We start from the raw sequence: 23,657 nt of genomic DNA on the forward strand, positions 1-23,657 counted from the left end.
CATGCAATTGAGTTCCCGCTACGCCATGAGTCCACTCTAAGTCCTTCTAACACCTGGAAATGGTAAACAACTAAGTCAGCTGATAGCTCAGTGAGTAGCAACATGGATAGTAAATACAATTTTGAAAACAGGGTTCAATTCCAAAATAAGATATATATCACAGAAACTAGATTGGCATACAGTTTGGTAAATACAATCTATTTCAAAAAGAAGGTTTCACAATTCAACGCTTAAAATACTCATGTCTCGCAAGAACATGATAAGCAACATTTTCCACTTAAAACAGATTATAACATGAACACCAATAATTTTCTAGGTACCAATAAAAACAAATAATCTGCCACACAGTTCTCAAGGCTATAAGCCCCGTTGGATCCAATACCGAACTAAGAGTCATCCTCAGGGTGGCACCTGGGCCTTTTCTCAAAGACGATCCGATTGAAGGTCACCTAGTTATTTTTAAAGGTCTTTTCCTTACAATCGTTGAGCACTAGAGCCATCACGGCCCAATCCGGATCTGTTCCCTAGTGGCCAGAGTCACCACACACAGTGGAATAATTTCCCTGGACTAAATACACACATGGTCCCAATAATCAATACACATCAGTTTCGCAAAATATGGTAGTTCATCATTCTAAACATGAGACCAAAACAAATAGTTTACAGTATGCCAAGTTCACACATGTTTCAGAAATAATTTGATTCCATTGATAATATAATAATTTATCAAAACAGTTTAGTCTTAAAACAATAATTTAATTTTCCAACAGTTCAGGGTAGGGGAACATTTATAAAAATACGTAGCATGAAACTACTCACCTGGAAACAAAATAATATAATCCTCGAATAGAGTATGAAAGTCCAACTAGTGCCCTTAACCAATATGAAAACTACACGTCACTACTAATTTAAAAATACTAAAGAATACGAACTAAGTAATCCCAAACTAAAGCGCACTAACACGGCTCAACCTAACTCACCGTTACTCTTAAATATTACCTAAGTTCATGTTCTTCAAGGTCTAAAATCACCCAAGACATAGGTTCCGATCGAAACTTCACTAAAAATAACTTTAAGATAAAACAGAGTTTTAAACAAGTTTTCGTAATTTATTCGCTAACTTTGAAAATTACAAAATCCACTCCACGCTTTTTGAAAAATTCCAATAACCTCCAGCTATGATCTAATATATCCTAAGTTTCAAACCCAATTGGTTTCACTTGATTTGCTTATCAAAATAATTATCTATAATTTATTATATCCAAACAGGTTGTTTTCCGCAGCACTTTAAAGAAATTGACGTTCTCTTAGTATACACGAGCAATCAACACAAGGTAAAAAATACAAGAAACTAGACTCGTAACCAGTTCTAATGACACTAATTTGATAATTTTTGGAATTATACCCAAAGAGAACAACACTCCCGAATTTACTGTTTCGGACTGGTTTCCTAGACAGATTTAAATACCTCAATTTATATGGATTTTGACTCCCAAAAATTATGAAAAAATTCAGATATACAATTCAGTATGTAATTAATCTACTGTAAAAATTCCAGATTAAAATTCATTCGTTTGATATGATTTCTTGATTTTTAAAGTTTGCTGACAGATTAATATTCTTAGGATCGACATTATGAATTCGATAAAAATTTCTAGAATACTCTCCCCATCAGCCAATCCATTCCTTTTTCTTCCACCAACTCACAACACCCACAAGCACCATAACTATGTAAACAATAATCTATAATAGAACAAGAATAAATTGATTCTTACCTTAAGTTGCTGAAAACTTCTCTCTCTCTCTCTCTCTCTCTCTCTCGGCTGCTGCTATACTCTCGTGGCTGCTGCTATATGTTGAAGGTGTAGTGCAAAGCAATTATAATTAAGGGTTAGGGTTTTTGTTAGGAAAATTAGGGTTGCTCTATATATATCTAAACAAAACTCTAAATAATTATCTAAACAAAAGGTTTTAAATTATTATCTCTTTATATTATTTTATTTTCTATCCCAATAATTTAAATAAAATACAAGTATTACTAAATCAAAATATACTAACTAATTGGTCCCCTATTATTTATTTATTTATTATAAATCTTGCCTCTAAATTAAAAACTTCCACCACAAATTTATTTTAAGTTTAAAATTAATTAAAAGATCCTCCAATAATATTTAATTTCCACCTTAGAATTCACTACCAAAATATTTGAGATTGTAATGTTATTATTTAATTATTTACTTAATTTTTTATATTCGGGTTCTCACACAAATTCTCTGAAAAAACACTAGGTGTTTTTAAAAAGGGCATAGATAAGAAGAAAAGCAAAGAAAATTGTTTCCGTTGTGGAAAGCTTGGCCATTGGAAGAGAAACTGCCGTCAGTATTTGGCAACACTGAAAAAGGACAAACCTTCAGAAGGTATATTGAATCTGTTTGTTATTGAAACCAATTTACTGATTGGTCCTCCTAAAGCTTGGTGTGTAGACTCTGGTGCGACCTCACATATTTGCAATATGTTGCAGGGGTTCAAGGAGACCAGAAGGCTTAATGAAGGGGAGATGCTAATAAAGTTGGGAACAAGTGCAACAGTTGCTGTAGTTTCCATAGGATTTTTTTTTATTTAGAATTATCATTTAATAGAACTCTAGTTTTAGAAGATTGTCTATTTATGCCAGACATCCGTAGAAATTTAATTTCTGTTTCAAAGTTATTTTCGTTGGGATATTGTTTTTCCTTTTCTTCAAAAGTTGTTATTAAGCACAATAATAAATTTGTGGTTTCTGACATTTTAATAGAAGGTCTTTACTTTATTAGTTCTATTGATAATTCCATTAATTGTGTTGAGAATGATACATCCACCGGTATGTTACCCCTTAAAAGAAAAAGGGATGTTAATCAAACTTACACATGGCACTTGAAACTCGATCATATCAATTTAGAACGTCTAAATAGATTGGTCAATGATGGACCTTTAGATTTATTTATTTTTTTGAAAATTGAGCCCTATCTAATTTGTGAGCCCTACTTGCAAGGAAAAATGTCTAAAATTCCATTTCTGGGAAAAGGAATTAGAGCCACAGAAGTTTTGGAATTAATACACACAGATGTTTGTGGTCTAATAAATCACATAGCAAGAGGTGGTTTTTACCATTTCATTACATTCACCGATGATTATTCTAGGTATGATTATTTGTACCTAATAAAACATAAGTCTGAATCCTTTGAAAAGTTCAAGGAATTTCGTAGCAACTTGGAAAAAGTATCAAAGCTCTTCGATCAAATCATGGGGAGAATACCTTTTATATAATTTTTGAAATTATTTAAAAGATAATGGTATTAAATACATGTGTAATTGGTTTTGAGTGCAAGTGGGAGAATGTTAGCATTTGTGCCTTCAAAAACCAATGTATTGACTTTATTAATTGATTATATAAATTGCTTGGCATTTTATATTTTGCATTTTGTATGTTATTATGGGTAATGTTATATTTAATGTTACATATGATGTGAACATAAAGTCCCTTGGGTAACATTGTAGAAAAACATGCTAATGGTTAATGAACCAAAAGCTGAGAGTTATGATTTTTCGGTGCCTTGTAGATCCAATTAATGTTCTAGGCTATGGGTGTTGATTGGGCGTCGCACTACGATGGCCTACACCTGTTTTGCTGCTATATGATAGAATGATTAACTCCATCATTGAGGTAGTGACTTTAAGCAAATAGGTGGGTGTAATGCAATAAGTACATGCACTGAACATGATCGGTTTTAAGAACAACTATGGAATGATCACTATCAGTTTAAAAGGTAGTTCTATTACAATACGCTTATTTTCCTTTGACCTGAGAGGCTTGTATAAATTAATTATCTATTCATTTAACTTTGACATTGTCGATCGGTGACGCCGAATTAAAGGCTATACACGGACATGTTGGGTTATGTGAGTGGTAATTAATTTATATAGGTGCTTAACATGAAATCCACCATTCTCAAGTGAGAAAGTATATTCGAGCAATTTTTCCTATTAACATTGGACCAAAAGAAAACCGGCCGGTTACTGTTTCGTAAAAATATTTTATACATATATAATTGTAAAAATACTATTTTTGAAAAATGCTTTTAGGGTCCAATTAGAAGAAGGAAAAATTTAGAATTCGGTTACATGAGTTAAGGCTTTTGATAGTGATAAATTTGTCCATACCTAATAGCTCATGTAGAATATAGTTTGGTGGAAGGAAATTTGTGATTAATTGTAAGAAAGGGCCTCACTTGTAATTCTCTACTTTTAGGGGTTTAATTGTAATGTGTTGATGGACATTATTGCAATTAGTGGAAGTTCTATATTATCTGTTTAAAAGATAATTAATGAAAAATTGGATAAGTTGTATCCTGTATATTTAAAATAAAAGATGCATCTTTTATTTTATCCCCACAACTAAAGGATAGAGATCCCTAAGGATCCCACCTACATGCAAACTCTATTATGTGTTATATATATATATATCAGATATATTTGATACAAAAATTGGCCATCAGAATTTTAAGGTCTGTAGAAAATATATACACAAAAATAAATCAAAGAGAGTGCAAGGTGAATCACTTTGGAGGCGAGACACTTGGATCGCTTGGTGAGGTATTATCAACAACTCACTTGGAGAAGGTATTTTAGATTATGTAATCAAGTAGTAATTCTTTGAAAAAGTGTTTTTAAAAATAAATTATTTTTCCGTAATCTTTCAGTTTGGACAAGTGGATTTAAATTAAAGGGATTTGATGTTAATAAACCTTTATATAGAATTGTAAGAAGTGAAATATTAGATAGCTAAAAGAATTACTCTGAAAAATATATACTCCATTCATTTTGAATATGGTTCATAAATTAGTATATGTATCGGACATCTCACTTTTGGGATAAACTTCGAAATTAAAATTTCGAATAAATAGCATTTCTTTGTAAAATTTTGTTAATATTCTAGTGCAACTAAAATCGGTCATAAAATTTTTTTAATTATTTTTCACCATGTTGAAGCATTGAAATTTATTTTTGAAATCTAGTAGATTATTACGTTGACTTACTAATGATGTCAAATTCAATGTAATAAAGACTATACTCATTTGAATGCGAGGTAAAGATGTAAAAAACAAAAAACAAAATTATACAAAAAAAAATATATATAACAGATTTGTATTTAATTTATTTTCCAAACCAAGAAACTCATAAAGGGATTTATTATTTTAAAAATAGAAAATGTTTAAGACCCCTTTTGGAATGACCCCACAACCCCAAAGTGATCCTCATCTTTCATGAATGTGTAGGGTCCACTCATGTATGTCTGGAATCCACATCATGAATGATTCAGATTTGTGACAGTCTTGTGAGGTATGAATCTCAATCATTGCTCTTTGAAAATATCACTAACTTATCATCTATTGTAATTTTCTCTATAAAATTCATTTTTCTTAAACAAATGATGTCAAATTCATTCATTTTAAATCAATAAATCCAAATGCAATGTATGAATTTTTGTGTTTTAGTAATTTTTTGAAAATATGAAAAGCAGTTATATAAAACACAAGAACATGAGTTCTTGTATTTTAGTGTTGGTGGACAAATAGGTTTGAAAACAAATTGAGTTGAGTAGTTGATTGTTCAAACTTAATTTGATAATTAAACGAAAAATTATGTTCAAGCTTAATTTGTTCATATAATGAGTCAATTTCGAACTAATTGTTAACGAGTCGAACACGAGTTGAGCTCAAGTAATTTAATTTTTATAAGTAACTTATCGAATAAAACTTGAATTAAAAACTTAAGGGGTATTAATTATGTTTTAATTTAATTTGTTTCCATAGTGCGTGTAACTAACTTCATTTTGACCAATTCCCGGGTTTTGTAACGGCTCAACATGTTTCGTCCGCCATCGTCTCCGACTTCAAGCACCAGCAAGCACATCTCTTGACCAATCTCCACATCCAGCAATCAATCAGGTTTTTTTTCCCCCAATCAAACCCTAATTTTCTCGCTTTTTCTCTCACTTTCTTCCGTTTTCTCTCACAATCCCATTATCTGATGGTTTTCGTTGCCTAAGAACTCTACACCAAAGCGGGAAAAAAAAAATGGAGATATCGCATCCGCAAGCCTCATTCTCTTCAAGCAAAGGAGACTCCACAGATTTCGAAGCCGAACTCCCGCTCAGTGACAGGCTCAAAGCCTTCAAATCCTCTAATTTCGATCCCGAAGGCTATGTCACCAATAAATGCCGTGCCATGAGCGAAAAGGTTACCTCTATAATCTCTCTCTCTCTATATATATATATATACGAACTATGATATATATGCATGCATTGATTGTGGATTGGAGACATCATATTTGATAATGCCGATTCGAAAATTTGTGAAAAGTTGAGCTTGAGCACTGGATTTGAAGTATCACTATTTTTGTAATTGCTCATATGATAATAATATTGTGAAATTTTATTGTAAGAATGCTTTTGCGAATCCAGAGAACAGTCTAATGAACTTTATTTTATCTTTTGATGTGTTTTAATTTAAGTGCGAAGGTATGTACCTAATGTCAACTGAGAAAAACCTCACACTACTCATTATTATACTCAATTAAAAGGTATATCAAAACCCATTAAGCATTCAAAACAGTGTTTTTTTTTTTTTTTTTAAATTTTATTCCATTGATTGTGAAAATGAGTTTAATAAATTTGTGTATGATTGACAGGAAATTAGGCACTTGTGCTCATGCCTTGTGGATTTGAAGAAGGCATCGGCTGAGGAGATGCGCAAAAGTGTGTATGCTAATTATTCAGCTTTTATTCGGTGAGCATTATTTCCAGAGTAGTAACAGATAACTCTCCTATTAACATGTTCTCGCTTAGTATTTCCTTATGCTTGTTATTTTCATTTTTTTAAATGTTTATTGGTATTTCCTCTTCTAATTATTCAATTTTCCAATTGACTTCTTTGTCAACAGTCGTTAGAAACACTTTATTGGAGTTTGATAATAACCCTAGATTGGTCTTGAAGTTGATTGTGACATTTATCTCCTTTTTATATTTATTTCATATTTCATTTTGTAATTATTTTGTGTACTTGATCTCTGTAAATACCCACCACATGCCAGATTTAACACTAAGCATTGAAGACAAGGTCTTCATAGTAAATATTGAAAACCTATTATAAAAATGGAATTGAAAAGCTGTTGTGGCAACTGTAAGCATACCTGTAGTACATATATTTGGAACCAAGTGTGTATCCTAAGGTGGGTTTTGCCAATTGCTTTTTTAGTTGTTTTTTGCTTTTTTTAAGAATCTATAAAAGTTGATATGTTTTGTAATTGCTAAAAAAAAGCTTTTTTTGTTAGTGGGAAAGTTTTTTTTAGTTATTTTTTTAGCCAAAAACAAACAAACTTTTGCTTTTTAACTTATATAGCCAAAAAGCAGTTTATTTAGCCGAAGCCGAATGGGGATTAAGTTCAAGCATCTTGCCTTGGCGTAGTAGTAAGGTTTCTCCATTGTGACCTGAGAGCATCACAGGTTCAAAATATGGAAACATTTGACTCTTCTCATACCCCCGCAGTGGGTGGGAGCCTCGTGCACTGGAACTGCCCTTTTTATCTTGTGTCATGGCTAAGGATATGAGTTGTCTTGAAATGCTATGAATTCTCACCTTTGATTTTGTCATGATTAGAAGGATCGATGTCTCTAATTGGCAACTGAGGATGCAACTCTTATGAATCAGTAATTATTAATGCTACTAATTATTTGCATATGCAGTACATCTAAGGAGATTTCTGATCTTGAAGGCCAGCTCCTTTCCTTGAGAAATCTTCTATCTAGTCAGGCAGCTCTTGTTCATGGTTTAGCTGAAGGAGTTCGTCTTGAATCCTTGTCCGCTGGTTCTGAAGGTTCAATGACAGAGGACGTATTTGATTTCGAAGACAGAGAACCTTCGAAGATAGAAAAATGGTTAGCACAATTTTTAGAGAACCTTGAAGTTTTACTGGCCGAGAGGAGAGTAGACGAAGCTCTTGCCACCCTAGATGAAGGAGAACGTATAGCAAAGGAAGCAAATCAACAGCAGACATTGACTCCATCTACACTCTTATCATTGAAGACTATTATCACAGAACAAAGACAAAGATTAGCCGATCGACTTGCAGAGGCTGCTTGCCAGCCTTCTACTCGTAGTGTTGAGCTTCGTTCAGCTGTTCAAGCCCTTAAACAACTCGGGGATGGTCCACGGGCTCATAACTTGTTACTCAAATCTCATCACCAGAAATTGCAGTACAATATGCAAGGTCTTCGCCCATCTGGCACTTCGGATGGAGGGGCATACACTGCTGCCCTTTCACAACTTGTGTTTTCAACCATTGCACAAGCGGCAAGTGATTCTTTGGCAGTTTTTGGGGATGAACCGGCATATGCATCTGAGCTAGTGACTTGGGCTGTCAAGCAGACTGAGGCTTTCTCTCTTCTCGTGAAGAGACATGTTTTGGCATCTTCAGCAGCTGCGGGGAGTCTAAGGGTTGTTGCCGAGTGTGTTCAAATATGCTTGGGACACTGTTCCTTGTTAGAATCACGTGGATTGGCTCTTTCGCCTGTCCTCTTGAGACTCTTTAGGCCTTGTGTCGAACAAGCATTGAGTGCTAACTTGAAAAGAATTGAACAGAGCACAGCTGCATTTGCTGCTGCAGATGATTGGTTACTTGCCTATCCACCGGTTGGTGGACGACATATGAGTACTGCATCTCTTGGTAGTGTGATTGCATCACAACCAAAGCTTTCAAGCAGTGCTCACAGATTCAATTCAATGGCTCAGGTGATAAGCTTTTTTCCCTCTTTAAAATGTCACAACTCAAAGGACTCATTTATTATTTCAGTCTTTGTTCTCATTTAAACAATACTTGTTCTTTTTTACATGCAAGAAGCTGGATTATGTTTCTTCTGTAAATTATTTTGGTTCTGAAAACAAAAGTTTCTTGGCTTATTAAGCCTGGTTACAACTATGAAGTTATACACAGAATGAGTAGCACTGAATTAGTTCACAACTAAGATGCACGGAAATGGACATGGACACAGACATGCGACTTGCCAATCCAGATAATTTCAGAAATGCAGGACACGACACGTTGGTCAAATTTATAATTAGTTTTAGGGAGTCTAAGCGATGGACACACATGTCCTTCAAGTGTTTGTGTCTTTGTTTTTTTTTTTTTTGTTAGTAAGGACACATTTGGACAAGTGTTGGACACATATTGGAAAGTGGCCGACAAGGACACGACAGGGCACGCCACCTTTTTATTAGTGTCCATGCTTCTTAGGTTTACAACATTGCAATAAATCATCTTTCAATCACCTTTCTGTATGTTGCATCTTCAAGCTTTTTACTCCATCAATTACATCAAGTCCACGATGCTTTTTTCAGGAAATCTGTGAGGATGTTGGGCCTCTTGAGAGCTTGCAATTTGCCGACCACGCATTAGAAGGTCTAGTACAAGGTTTCAGCTCATATGTCAATATGCTCATAAAGGCATTGCCAGGTTCAATGGAGACTGAGAACTTGGAAGGGTCCGAGAGTAGAATCGTTAGAATGGCAGAGACCGAGGCCCAACAAATAGCTCTACTAGTCAATGCATTACTGTTAGCGGATGAGTTGCTCCCACGTGCTGCTACGAAGCTGTCACCATTCAACCATAGTAGTAGAATTGATGAGCCCCCTCGGAGAAGTTCAGAGAGGCAAACCCGTGCTGCTCCAGAGCAAAGGGAATTGAAGAGGCGGCTTCAACGTTTCGTAGAACAGTTGAGAGATAGCTTCTGTCGACAACATGCCCTTGAGCTCATCTTCACAGAAGATGGTGCCGTACGTCTGAGTGCAGAGATGTATATAGGCATGGATGGAAGTGCAGATGAGCCGGAGTGGTTTCCTTCTCCGATATATCAGGTACTGTACTTGTGGGGATGTCAAATTTGACATGGATGATGAATAACTTGCTAGCTTTTGAACAAACACAAAATGTTGAGAATTACAACCATGACATAAAATGAACTCAGACATGGATATCTGTGCTGAAAATGATGCCCGACTTCCATCAGCATTGGGCAAACCACAAACAAAATTGTGTATTCTGTAGCCTTGCTAGTTTATGTTGTCATAGTTTCGTAATAATTGCATTATCATGACCTTGTCTCATAGGCATTGAATCAAATAAATATGCCTTCATAATTGTTCCAATATGGTGGTAACATGAATTTTAATCTTCTAGTATTTAAGTTAATCTGATCTTGATTCTTGCACTAGGTGCTGGTGTTTCCATTCTTTTAAGAAAATGTTTCCAGCTACAATATATTCTTCTATTCTTTCAATTACGGTTCCTCAAGTCTGTCATTGCTAACTAGTATCTGTCTGCTGCTATCATCATTTAGAACGGTGGACGTTAATTTCCAGTTGAACTTTTGCATCTTTATGTCCCAGTTTCCCTTCATATTTTACTGCAGATTAGGCCCCATCTTGCCTATTGTATACATGTCAATCCAAGTTGTGCTGCTTTTATGCACTGCACATGCCTCTTTGTTGCAAAATACTTGCATTTGCATGCTAATATTGAGTGGTTGATCATCAACTGTATATCCATTCAGGAACTTTTTGCAAAGCTGACTCGGATTGCAAGCATTGCATCAGACATGTTTGTGGGAAGGGAAAGGTTTGCGACAATATTATTGATGAGACTTACAGAGACTGTCATCTTGTGGCTCTCTGATGACCAAACCTTTTGGGAAGAGATTGAAGAGGGACCAAGGCCTCTGGGCCCTCTAGGCCTTCAACAGGTTTTTCGTTTTGTTTTGTTTTCATTTTTATTTTATTTATTTTGGGAGGAAAAAAAAAGGTGACTGAGGTTTTGCCTGATTGTTTTGCAGTTCTATTTGGACATGGAGTTTGTGATACTCTTTTCATCCCAAGGCCGTTACTTATCTCGAAATCTTCATCAAGTTATCAAAAATATCATAGGTAGAGCTATTGAATCAGTTGCTGCAACTGGAATAGATCCTTACAGGTATGGTATGCCTAGTTGGGTAAAAAGTAGGGACAAATTCAGTTTATCCCCTTATATGGTTTGGCTTATGTGCACATAATCTCCTATTATTTGAAAAAAAGCACATCACCACCGATGATTTGTGGACTAAAACTGTCAGATCCGCTAACAACTTAAGCGAAAAAACTAAAATATCATTTTACAAAAGTAACCTCATTGTGCAAAACCACGAACATTTTTTATCATTTTTTGCAAGGCCAAATTCATTTTTGCTCCATGTGTGATTTGCCCTTGACATTTAGAAATGAGGATATAGTACCCTTGTGTCCTAGCACGTGTTACACACATGCTATTAACTTGGATAGAATGTTTGACGATGCACTTTAGTCCACAAAACAGAAAGGATTTATGTACTTATTTCTAAATGATGGGTAAATTGCAGATAAAGTAAACCATAGAGGGTAAAGTGAAGTTTGTCCGAAAAAGAAATTCATGATTAAGGTCCTTAAAACTCAGTTTCACTTTGTAGCCATAATGCATGGATTTATAGGATATATCAAGAATTCTTGACTGGCCCTTGTATCAATTTGAACATGTACTGATACTTTCATTATTGCAGTGTTTTGCCAGAGGATGACTGGTTTGCTGATGTTGCTCAAATAGCAATAAAGATGTTGACAGGAAAGGCCAATTTTGGCAATGTAGATCAAGACATTACCAGCCCCACTGCATCTGTATCTGCAAGATCTACCCTATCTCATGGAAGCAACTAGTTTTTGTGTATCACCACTGTGGGCATGTTATAGGGAAAGGGCCAGGTATTTGTCCATATCTTTCTGGATCCTCTGTACCCAAAATTTTATGTTACTGTGTACCGAATGCATTCTGCGTCATACAATATGATATAAATCTCAAAATACAGGAATCTAGCGGCATGATCATTCTGCTAAGAGTGCATTTGGTATAGGGAAACATGAATTTTGGATAGAGAGGATCCCATGTCAGTATATGAAAATCAAGAGATCTGCACTTTATGATATTCCTCTGAAACTAACTCAAGCACACTTGCCTGTAAGCATTGTAAATTTGAAAACTTCTATTCACAACTCCCTAGTAGGATGTTTTAATGGGCCTAAATATTGTACCATTTGGATGTTTCTAACCATATCCAATTTTTGGTGCTTGTGACATCCCATGAAATTGAAGCAGTCAATTTTTGGTTTGTCTAGGTAGATTAGGTAACCATGTAAATAGAATATAGCTATTTCAAGATCTGTCTGCTTTGTTATTTACTGCTTTTATATTGAACAACAAGGTGGAGTGCTTTTGATTTGTAACAGTTTTCAGTAAGCTGCCTCAGAAGTTTGATTAATTTGCCCTTTAGTTATATCTTTCATAACTGAACCACATTCACGTTGTTTCCTTTGTGATTTGTTCATAAAATGCATGGATGAGAGAGACACAGATTACATTGGAAGGCCTATGTATTTGATGGATTGGCCAAATTCAGTTGACAAAACTCTTGTATTAGTTGAGTCATTTCTTGTATCATGTTTGTAATGTATGTTCTAACGTTTAATTGTAAAAGCTTAACAAATCAATCAGATGAGCAGAGGCTTGAGCGGGTTTAGAGGCTGCTCGAGCAGAGAATGGAATTTCATAATGAAGATTGAAAATCAGTGTTGATTGCCCCCCAAGTCACTAGATGTTCGCTCAAGCGCATGCACTATAGCATTATTACTGTCCATTGTAGTGCAACAGAGTGTAGAATTACCATTCACTCGAGAATAGTTAATGGAACTCAAATGAGTTACTTAGCGCTCGACTAGAGTTCAATATTTCAGGTATACAAGCAGAGTACAAATGTTCTTCACTTAATAACTCACTTGAAGCTGCTCAAGAATACTGTATTGTATTGTGATACTGATTTGTTTTTTATTCAAAAGCCAAAATTCTCAAAATGATGGACCTCTCTGATCATTCTTTGAATACTATGAGAAGAATCGAAAGAGAGAAGAAAATGGCTTACAAAGCCACACTGAGACGGACAAATATGAATCTGGTAGACAAAGCGGCAAAAGGAGAGATGGAAATTCACTCAGCATTTGAATGTTTGATACAAGTATGGAACAGTTTGAGTCCAAAGTCTGGAGAGACATTTTATTAATAGGTGCAAAATTTTACAGGTTGCACATAGTTATTTGGAATTTTGTGTAACGGGTACACCATCGAGTGTACCCTTTCTCTCACAAACATGTGGGTATATATGATACTTTCACCACTTTGAAGACTAGAAAGCTGAGCTGAAGAGTTTATATATAAGAGGTAGTGGGGAAGTCTCAACAAGCTTGAGAGGGATTCATCAAAAGATAGCTTTCACAACACTCTCTCACCTGATAGCGTCTCAAGTCTTGGCATATCCTCTTCAAAAACTGCATAAAAATCATCTTGTAAAAGAGTTGCTCTTCGATATTATTTCCAAACCACCTCAGCAACATTTGTAATAGTGTATAGGTTAGTTACATTGCTTCATAGACAGTAAGAGCTGAAACTGATTTAAAATCTGATTCGCATAGATTTTCCATTGTAATTGCACAATTAAATTTGCCATAATAAATATTAAATGAGTGAGAGGTTTAAAGACAGGGTTGTCATAGCATGTAAAAAAGGTAATGAAAACAGACTCTTTCTCCTTGTCTAAGACCTGTACAATTTGTTTAATGGTGTGTTGCACAGTGGCAGTCGCAAGCGAATCCTCGTATTAATTATTGGGGTATACTTAAAGTCAAGAATGAGAAAAATAGATGATGTCTCAAAGGCTTCTATAAAAATTAGCCATTATTAAATATTAATATCAAGCCTTACATTTGTTATGACTTTATTCAAGGGACTCTTGACTCAGTTGCTGATAGTTCATGTAATCAATCCCATTTAACCGTATACAACATAAGATCTGCTCCGGCAACTCTTCAGCTTTGTTCCTCTGATTTACAGTGAATATAAAATTTAATATTAGTAAGAGCTTGAAAAACCCAAAATGATTTTATTTCCAGAAAAGTAAAGAGAAGAGGAAGGAAGCCACTTGGGCACTGAAAAATGCTTGCCTGAATTGTGAGGCCAAAATCCAAGATGCAGATCTTCAATCTACCAAGAAATGCTTCAAACCCTTTCCTAGAGATGTAACTGAATCTATGCATATCCAAATCAATCTCGAGATAGTTTTCTCCCTGAAGAAAATTCATAGTAATGTCATGTCACTAAGAATGAAAAGTAGTTTTTAGAATTTTCTAGAATTATTCTCAAAATCCAACACCATTCAGCTCGTTCATAAAGCAGTCAGCAATAAGGGTAAATTACACAGTTAGTTTTTTTTATTGAAGTGAAGTATCACATTGGCCCTTACACTTTCAATTTTGTGTCAATGTGGTCCCTACACTTTAGATTTTGTTGCAATGTGGACTCTCCATCACTTAGGGTTAGAATTTGAAACAGAAAAAAGACCATGTGTAAAATTAGAGGGATCAAAGTGAAATTCAAAACAAACTGTAGGGTCCACCGGTGTAAAATATTCAGTACACCTATTGTCCTTATAGTTTGTTTTGAATTCCACTTCGGTCCCTCTAGTTTTGCACGTGATTTTTTTTCCATTCAAAATGTTAACAATGCATGACGGAGGAACCAAATTACAACAAAATTGAAAGTGTAGGGACCAAATTGTTTAAATTGAAACTACGATGACCAAAGTGAAATTTCGCTCAAACTAGTAAGACCAGTGGTGTAATTTACCCCAAAAATAAATAAGAGTATCAACAAGGAAAACAAATATGGAAGATGATATACTATCAATCTCAACTGAAAAGGAGGAAAATAGGAAGTCATATGAAACAAATATAATGAATTGGAATTTTTAATGTTGAGGAAAATTCTTTCTGAACTTACCAAGAAGAATTCATGTTGCGGACGTGAAAGAACAGGTTTTTCATTGTAAGCATGCATAAGCTTCCTCTCCGCTCCACTTAAATGAAGGTCATCCACATTCACTACACGACCCAATATCTTCAACCTTTCCCGGAAGGGTACAGTTGAATCTACTGGGAAACCTTTGACTTTTTCTACTTCATCATCCACTAACCTCTGTTTCAGAAAGAAGAAAATGGACATGAACTCATTAGAAATGGCAGTTCGAAACACATCAATAACAGGAAACCTAAAATGTCATATAAAAATTGAAAACGGGAAAGACATAAAGAATCTTATAAAATGTCAGATAGAAAAATCATCATAAAAGAAATGCTATCAAGAAATTAAGAACATTCCATTTACAACAAGAATTTCCAAAGGAATCACAAGATCTGTTCATGGCATCATTGCTACGGATAAAAAGATGAGCAGCATGAGTGCTCAGCTCAATACAGGAATCACACATGTACAAAGCAAAAGCACTAAAACACAAATAAATAAAGACCCAACTTACGCTGATATTTTCTTGTAAACGGGATGGAAGCTCCTTAGAATAACTTTCCGAAAGCTTAAAGTATAAAACGATACTCATTCCTTCCCCATCATTTTCACTCTGGAAAAGAGAAGCAGGGTAAAGTGGAATCTGTAGGACCCACCAAAAGTAACAATTCAGTATCAAAATCTGAGAGGAAAGTAGTAAGAACAAAAGAAGACAATTCTAATCTCACAAAAATGAACTGTTGATATTAAAAGTTACACATTAAATGTTCAGAAGGCTCAACCCATACATTTAGCAATATCATTCAAGACTAATGCATACGGTAATACAGCAGAACTAGACTTTAAAAAAATAATGCATTAATTTGGAAGGCAGCACCATTTACATAGTATGAGGAAGAGTCAGCTGGAGATGATCTTGTTGGCAATATATCAATGACAAGGCTGAAGTTGGAGGTGTCAAATGGGTAACAAGATGACCAGAAAAGTGAGGTCAAGTCTGTGACTGACCCAAATAAGCATTAGGACTGTTTGAATTGTGCTTCTATGCCTCTTGGGTTACAATCCCTCATTATATTTTCAAAGATTGTACATTAACTCCGGATACACACTTCAATCTCTCAGAGGAATACAAAATTTGTATATAAAAGAAATAAGCAAATATAGGAGGATAGTTCTCTTCAACATATGAATGAAACAATTCAATATCTCAATCAAAGTAAAAATGAAACCAGCAGGACGGGGGGTTGAAAGCTTCTCTCTCTTCCATGAAGAAGAAGGCCAAATCAATGTCTATCCTTTGCCTATGAGAACCCCTGGTGTGTTCCAAACCTTTGCGTTCCATTGTTTATCTTTTAGGATAAATCTTACCCTTGTGCTTTATTTTTTGTCTGTTAGGATGCACCATCATCCTGATTTTTTATCTTCTTCTCAGACTTTCTAAACCAGAGTACTTTCTGTAGATCCTATTGTGGCTAAGTGTGCTTAGCTTGGCAGTTTGGTGTGGTTAGAGTGCAGAATATTTTGTCCTTATACTTTTCTCCATTCTTTTCCTGTTCTACGGTGATGGGTTGCTTCTTGAAGCATTGTGCCATGCATGGCACCATTGTAGTTCAGAGAGGTGCTTCAGTGGGAAGGGAAATGATGACTATGGTGGGATACAAGTACGACACTATGCTCAATTGGGTATCAGATGCTGCTGGGCTAGGTAGGTGTATGCTATAGAGGGAGTGTTTTCTTCAGTTTTTGGTAACAAAATGATTGGTTACTTCCCAACACACACACACACACACACACACACAAAAAAAAAAAAAAAAAAAAAAAAAAAAAAAGAGAGGATGATTTGCCACAGAGATGTCTTCCAGCATGTACAAACTTCTTAAAATGTTTAAACATGACAGCAAAATATACTTTGTGGGTGCCTGAAATCAAATAAAAACTAAAAGGTGGATATACCTGAGCATTTACAACAAGGATGGGTGGAAGTTTTCCAGAAGAATTAACGACAGGAAGTTCCAGAAACTGTGCAATATGATTAACTTTTCGTGGAGACAAATACACATCAACACCAAATGGATAATATGCAGAATAGTTAGAAGCCAACTCCTTCTTTTTATCCCTGCCACACCCAACAAAAAAAAAAAAATTGGTTTCCACATTAAATGCACAAGGAGTTGAAAGTAATTGTTGAGCCACCATTGCGATGTACAGACTAGAGAGTTCTTCAGACCTTTAATCATATATAAAACAGTGTGTGTGGGGGGGGAAATATGCTTGCATGTACTAATGAATGTATGTGAAAAACGAATGGGCTGAGTACTGCTTTCATACCGAAAATAGTTCTCTCCCCGAACTTTGAAAGTACTTGGCTCAATCCGTGACCAAGAATCAAACATCTTCTTTTCTACTGGGCAAAACTGTACTTGAGAACCTGCTATCGGTCTTTGCAGAAGCATCTTTGAAGATACTAAGGAAACCAGAAAACCAAGAAAAATAAAAAATGTAAGTAAATTAATTTCAGACTCTCCGCTAAATTCTTAGGACAGATATTGCATAAATTTGTAACCAGTATGCATGATAACCTATCAATTTTATTCTATTCTTCTCGGTATGCTAAATAGGAACAGTCATCTTTTAAGTTCAGCTTTTCCCCAAGCCTATCCCATTTACAGTGTACAATTAACACATACATATGCTTTAGATAAGTTCCATAACATAGAAGATTTGAGACTGAAAGCAGTAGCAATAATAATCATGATAATGTCCGTAAAATAGCTATGTTACATGCTATGCTTATTTGTATGTTGCCATCCAAGTGATTAGGACTACAGCAAAGTGACAGTAACAATACTCACACATAGCAGCATTAGAATGACCTTCCCTCCATTTGAAGGAAAATTTTAAGGCGGCCTTTTTCCTTGCACTTGGTGGACTAGAGCTCAGTGATCTTCTCTTATCAACTGAGGGGACGGTAGTAGCAAGACAAGGCAGACAGTTGTTTGGAAGCATCCCGCAATTATCCAACAGTCCATCCTCCCTGCCTTCACCTTCATCCACAGATGAGATCTCATCACGGAACACTGGTTGCTTTTCTTCATTTAGAGGTTCTACTGATTTTGATTGGGAATCAATATCATCTAAATGTGCTGAGTTTTTGGCAACTTCACTGACAGAGTTGCGTGCAGAATTTCCAGTTGACAAGTCCCCTGGTCTCTGTAGCTGATCACTAAAAGATGAGTTGATGGTATAGTGTTTCTGATTAGCTTCTCTAGTAGAAGCAGTACTTGATATGGATGCACCTTCAAAGCCATTTAGAGATAGCACATCTGCATATATATATTGTGCCCATAATAAGAAAGAACTATTACTAATAAATCAAGGCAGAAAAAAAATGAAATTTAGAAGATTACCATCTCCATATATTATACCATCAGGCACACTTTGGAAATCTTCATCACAGTCAGACTCGAGTATAGCAGTAGAATCGTACCACGCCTCATCAATACTTCCTGCCAGCATCATCACATTCCAATAGAAATGAGGTCAGCACACTGTAAGAGAAACCAATTGACTTCACATGGAATCAAGCAGGAATATTTGCAACTATATCTGGTTTCATTGTTCCAAGATGAAATATTGCCAAGCAACACAAATTTTCCAAAGCTTTCAAAGTATCATAGATATTGTATTCCAATTTAGCACATATGAAATACTGATACGAGATTTGGAAAATAAAATTTCTGCAAATTTAAAAGGAATATCTTGCCACTTCTTGTTGGAGTACAATTCTTGCTAGCCAGTTACCATGATTTCATCTTATGACAACTTTCTTATTGTTGGAGTACAATTCCGGGTAGTCAGTTACCTGATTTCATCTTATAACAACTTTCCTATGGTTGGAGTACAATTCCGGTTAGTCAGTTACCATGATTTCATCTTATAACAAACTTTCTTATAACCACTTGGAGTTGTTAAAAAAAAAAAAAAAAAAAAAACCATAAAGCAATCGTAAATGGGTACAAAGAAGTCCAAAGACTCGACAAAATCTTGATTGAGGTGTTTTAGGCTTATAGCTTCCTAAGAAGGTAAAATCAGGCTGCTGGTGAGGCCTTTGTTGTGTCTCTTCAAATACTGTTAGAATGAACCACCATGTCCATATGACCAGTCACCATTCACAGCAATGAATAACCACTTCTTGAAGCTATATATAGACCATCTTTGATTCTCTCCTCGCCCCCATAAATTATGAACGATTAAGCCTCTCACATTGGCATCCATATGAAGGTTGCACAACATAGATAATAACTTAATTCCTCAAACCAAATTTGCATCTGTGGGCAGAGTGGGGTGGCGCGCAGCCAATTCATTGCTTTATTTTAAGCCCACTCATAACTTAAAGTATAAAGCCAAAAGACAAGTAACCAAAATGAGAGACCTCTCTCATAATCTCAAAGCTAATGGAAAACCATACAAGACTAATCATATTCAATTATAATTTTTCCTTGGTTCATGGCGTACTAAATGCCCTCAAAACCTTGAATTTGAAGTGCGGTCGACTTCCTAATCATAATTAACATAAAAACATCTCCATCCACATCTCTTTAAGATCAGAACCCCCAAGAAGCAAGCAATCTAGATCAAATAGGTCAATCTCACCCACTAAATTATATTGGGAATATTGTTCAGTTTCTCATGAATTATGACAGGTGTAGAGACATGTAATTACAGGTAAATTAAAAAAAAAAAAAAAAAAAAATTCAAGATCAATCATCATATATTAATAATTTACAGGACTCACATTTTTATAACAAAAATAAATTGCACAAATTATTATGCTAAAATATAACGCCCATGCCTAAAGCATTCTTCCTTCTTTCTTTTTTTTTTAATTTTTAATTTTTATCTTCTTTTTTTTTTTCCTTTTCTTTTTTTATAAGGTAAACAGGCACTTATATAAGACCATGCAAAAAAAAATCCATATCAAACAGTGTACATTACTATCTTAACGGAATTAACAGCTTTGCAATTAAAAAATAAAATAAAAAGCTCAGCAAAAACACAATTAACACATAACCAAACTAACAAATCAAATAAAAATTAATTTCTATTGAAACGCAATATGAAAACTCCTAATTATAATCTTATACGGAATTAGAGAGAGAGAGAGAGAGAGAGAGAGAGAGAGGACCATGGAAAGTGGGATTGTTGAAGGAACGATCGAGTGTGGCGGACTTATCAAGGTTGTCAAGAGAATGATCAGAAAGGCGAGAAGAAACTCTTCGCTTAATTGCTTTCTTTCGCTTGCGAGACAACTTCTTCTTCTTCTTCGACGAATGCAATCCACCCCCCACACACCTTTCCGGGGTCGACACGCAAGCTCCCATACTCTAGTCTACAGAGAGACAACACAATCTCTCTCTCTCTCTCTCTCTCTCTCTCTGTAGTTCCACCAGAGAGAGAAACACAAAAAGAAGAACCTCTCTGGAAGTCTGAACCTCGCACAAATCCCCAACTGTTTTTAATCAGAAATCACAGTGATCATCTCTCTCTCTCCACTGTGCATTCACAATCACAATTTGTAGAGAGAGAGAAAGTCTAGAGACAGAAAAGTAAGAAAGAGAGATCCAAAAAAAAAGAAAGAGAAGCGATCATGCGTGAGAAGGAAGAGTAGTAGAGAACAACAGCGAACCACCACCACCGCTATGCTTCAATATATTTTTCTCTGTAGATATGTCCGTGCTGAATTTCCCTATATTTATTTTTTATGATGATTTTTAAAAAAATAATAATTATGATCATATGTATGTGTATATATATATATATATATATATGCGTTGTGAATAGAGAAAGTCAAATCAAACTCATCACAAACTAACGACGGTACTTACCCTGCTTTAACAGAAGTTAGGCTATGTTTGGCATCATTTCCTTAGATTAAAATAATTATAAAAAAATAAAACTAATTTTTTAATTCAATAGGATAAAATATTATATCTAAATTATACTTATTTTATTTTTCTTTTATAAAAGTTAAAAAATTCAAAAAGTTTAAGTTCATCACAAACGAGATTTCTTAATCTCAGACTAAAATAATTAAAAAGTTAAAAAGTAGTCAACTCACGTCCCAAACGAAAAGTTATTGATTGATTCAGATTAGTGTCACACGTATATTTTAATTGATAAAAAAAATAAATTTATTTATTTGTTATTAAATTATTAAAATATATAAAATAATATAAAATTTTATAATTAGTAATGAAGATAATCACTAAATAATTTGAATAAATTGATAATTTTTTCTACAATAATGATTTAAAACTCTAAATATAAAGCTCTAAATCTACAACTAATGAGACAAAAATAAAAAAATAAAAAAATAACGGCAGTGATTCGTAGCTCGAATCTGTGGCTCGAAGAAAGGTGGAGAAGAGAAGGAGAAGAGAGGGAGGAGGAGGAGGAGGAGGAGGAGGAAGGAGGAGGACTGGAGGGGGCATATTCAGAGGGGGAGGAGGAGGCGGAGGCGGGGCGGAGGAGGAAGGAGGAGGAAGGAGGAAGGAGGAAGGAGGAGGAGGAGGCTGCTGCGACGATCGGAGCTGGGCGACGGGCTGGGAGATCGGCGGCGACGGGCTGGGCGACGGCTGGGCGATCGGCGGCGACGGGCTGGGCGACGGGCGACGGGCGACGGCGACCTTCTTCTCTTCCCTCTCCGTCTCTGTGTTCGAATGGAGGGGAAAGAAATAAAGAAGAAGAAGAAAAAGAAAAAAAAAAAAAAAAAAAAAGACAGCCCAAAACGACGTCGTTTTGGGCTGTCGAGCCAAACTCGAGCCTGAAAAATCGAGCTACGAGGCATTTCCGAAAAAATAATGCACAATGTGATAATAAATGAAGTTCACTGTCACGTCACCAGTGACACCTTTAATTAGAGACATAAAGATTTATTCCTTTTTTCTGCGTTTGGCCTCTATGTACCGAAACTGGGACCCACTACTTGTTTTATGATCGCCACGTGGCTTAATTTTGTAATGCCAACGTGTGGGGAGTGGGGTGTTTTTTTTTGGTTCACACAAACGAACGATCCGTTTTGATGGATGTATTTATTGGATCGCTCTTGTTTTTGTTGAAAGTCCTCATTATTCAGATAATTTCATTTACTTGTGGGTAAATTCACATAGTATGTATCGAAACATATTTTTATTACTTCATTCATTTAAAAAATATTAATTTTTATTGTCTTAAAATATTAATTTCTTTTCATTCATTTCAAAATATTAATCTCTTATTACATTTTTTATTATTTTAAAATATTAGTTTCTTTTCAAAAATCAAGTAAAATAAAATAATATGAATTTTCTATTTTGTCCTTCTTTAAATTCATTAATAATACAAAAAGTAAAATTATGATAATTGATATCCCAAAAAAAATACTATCAAAGGGTAATTTTGAAAAATTAATATTTTTAAAATATAATAATTATACTATCAAAAAAAGTTAGATTCTACAAAATGGACTATTGTTTTAAGACAGAGAGAGTAATAATTTATTTTTAAAATTATATTTATTATTAATAAAAATATGATTCGAACAAAGAGCTATTAATATTCGATAAAAATAATTTTTTATAAGAATAAAGAATTTAACGAACTCTACATATTAAACAGTTCGAATCATTAAAATAAGATCCATTATATACCTCACAATACCAACAGTATGAGTAGTCCACAAAATGGACTAGAGATAAGTCTTTTCCTTTTAATTTTCTATATAAATAAATTTATTTTAAATTGAACAACCAAGAAGAGCCAAAAACACATAAGATGAAGATTTAAATAAATATCCTACTACGCAAAGTATTGGGGTAATAATAATAAATAAATAATGAAGTCAAAAAAATTAAGGGGTCGTTTGGTTTGCATTTCTGAAAAATTTTTGGGAAATTTTCTCTACAAATAAGTTTTTAAAAGTAATCAAACCAAACAAATTTTTCCAAAAAAATTTCTCAAAACTTGTAAACCAAACAAGTTTTCCAAACAAATCTCTCTCTCACACACATCAAATCAATCACTTTTTCCAAAACTCTCTCTCAAAATAATTTTCCAAAACATCTTTTGAAAAAAACCAAACCAAACAACTTTTCGTATTTTTTATCTCTAAAACACATCTCTCAAACACAAACCAAACATACCCTAAGATTTTTTATTGATAAATCCTATTTAAAAATGTTCTAATTTAAGAAGTCCATGAAAAAAAAATTTAACCCACTTAATCCCATGTATTTATACTTGTATTCTTTAGAGTTTTTTTTTTTTTTTTGATTTACATGATTTTCTTAGTTTTATACCCTTATATTTAATATTGATATTTAATGTTGGGGGAGAAGAGAGAAGGGAAATGACCAAGGCATAGGACATTTCATACACAAATTAAATAATATTGATGTTATTATTTTATATTATTATATAATGTGAATATATTTTTAATTGACAACGCATTAAAAATAATGTGAATATTCTCTCTCATCTGATGTAAACGTTCACAACACCTTTTCGAAAAATTCTCTCTCATCTAATGTAGTGATGTGAACCTTCTTATTTTTAATTGACAACACATTAAAATAATATTTATTATATTTTTAATTGACAACATATTATTATTCATAATA

At 34.5% G+C, this 23,657-nt stretch overlaps 2 protein-coding genes across 5 annotated transcripts; one reads left to right on the forward strand and one right to left on the reverse strand.

The window, feature by feature from the left end:
• Window positions 1-5,814: 5,814 nt before the first annotated feature.
• LOC114324031 (Vps51/Vps67 family (components of vesicular transport) protein) lies at window positions 5,815-12,427 on the forward strand. Of its 2 annotated transcripts, XM_082894460.1 has the most exons (9): window positions 5,815-5,987; window positions 6,089-6,278; window positions 6,730-6,827; window positions 7,784-8,828; window positions 9,435-9,950; window positions 10,646-10,834; window positions 10,925-11,061; window positions 11,660-11,858; window positions 11,963-12,177. In XM_082894460.1, the coding sequence occupies exons 2-8, from the start codon at window positions 6,117-6,119 to the stop codon at window positions 11,811-11,813; spliced, it is 2,301 nt and encodes a 766-aa protein (XP_082750586.1). In that variant the 5' UTR covers window positions 5,815-5,987; window positions 6,089-6,116; the 3' UTR covers window positions 11,814-11,858; window positions 11,963-12,177. The 2 variants fall into 2 exon arrangements, with proteins under 2 accessions (XP_082750586.1, XP_028127558.1); XM_028271757.2 differs by having other exon boundaries at window positions 11,660-12,427.
• A 746-nt stretch (window positions 12,428-13,173) lies between these two features.
• On the reverse strand, window positions 13,174-20,887 carry LOC114324045 (uncharacterized). Of its 3 annotated transcripts, none has more exons than XM_028271780.2 (10): window positions 20,186-20,887; window positions 18,408-18,506; window positions 17,853-18,323; window positions 17,329-17,464; window positions 16,954-17,116; window positions 15,515-15,643; window positions 14,980-15,174; window positions 14,145-14,267; window positions 13,906-14,023; window positions 13,174-13,472 (listed from the first exon to the last, which is right to left on the reverse strand). In XM_028271780.2, exons 1-9 carry the CDS (start codon window positions 20,379-20,381, stop codon window positions 13,919-13,921), a joined length of 1,617 nt encoding a protein of 538 aa, XP_028127581.2. In that variant the 5' UTR covers window positions 20,382-20,887; the 3' UTR covers window positions 13,174-13,472; window positions 13,906-13,918. The 3 variants fall into 3 exon arrangements, with proteins under 3 accessions (XP_028127581.2, XP_028127586.2, XP_028127575.2); XM_028271785.2 differs by having other exon boundaries at window positions 18,426-18,506; window positions 20,186-20,790; XM_028271774.2 differs by lacking the exon at window positions 13,174-13,472 and having other exon boundaries at window positions 13,846-14,023.
• Window positions 20,888-23,657: the final 2,770 nt, after the last annotated feature.

The sequence above is a fragment of the Camellia sinensis genome, chromosome 11, assembly GCF_055761805.1.
Source record: "Camellia sinensis isolate YWXY chromosome 11, ASM5576180v1, whole genome shotgun sequence".
NCBI classification, from domain to species: domain Eukaryota; kingdom Viridiplantae; phylum Streptophyta; class Magnoliopsida; order Ericales; family Theaceae; genus Camellia; species Camellia sinensis.

What these genes read in the sequence shown, in the direction of transcription:
- LOC114324045 (XM_028271780.2), bottom strand. Translation starts at nt 20,381, where the DNA reads ATGGGAGCTTGCGTGTCGACCCCGGAAAGGTGTGTGGGGGGTGGATTG. An exon ending in CAACAATCCCACTTTCCATG is followed by an intron (nt 18,507 to 20,185) that starts GTCCTCTCTCTC and finishes TGATGCTGGCAG; the next exon opens with GAAGTATTGATGAGGCGTGG. An exon ending in CGCAACATGAATTCTTCTTG is followed by an intron (nt 14,268 to 14,979) that starts GTAAGTTCAGAA and finishes AATTTTCTTCAG; the next exon opens with GGAGAAAACTATCTCGAGAT.
- LOC114324031 (XM_028271757.2), top strand. Translation starts at nt 6,117, where the DNA reads ATGGAGATATCGCATCCGCAAGCCTCATTCTCTTCAAGCAAAGGAGAC. An exon ending in GATTCAATTCAATGGCTCAG is followed by an intron (nt 8,829 to 9,434) that starts GTGATAAGCTTT and finishes TGCTTTTTTCAG; the next exon opens with GAAATCTGTGAGGATGTTGG. An exon ending in TTCCTTCTCCGATATATCAG is followed by an intron (nt 9,951 to 10,645) that starts GTACTGTACTTG and finishes ATATCCATTCAG; the next exon opens with GAACTTTTTGCAAAGCTGAC.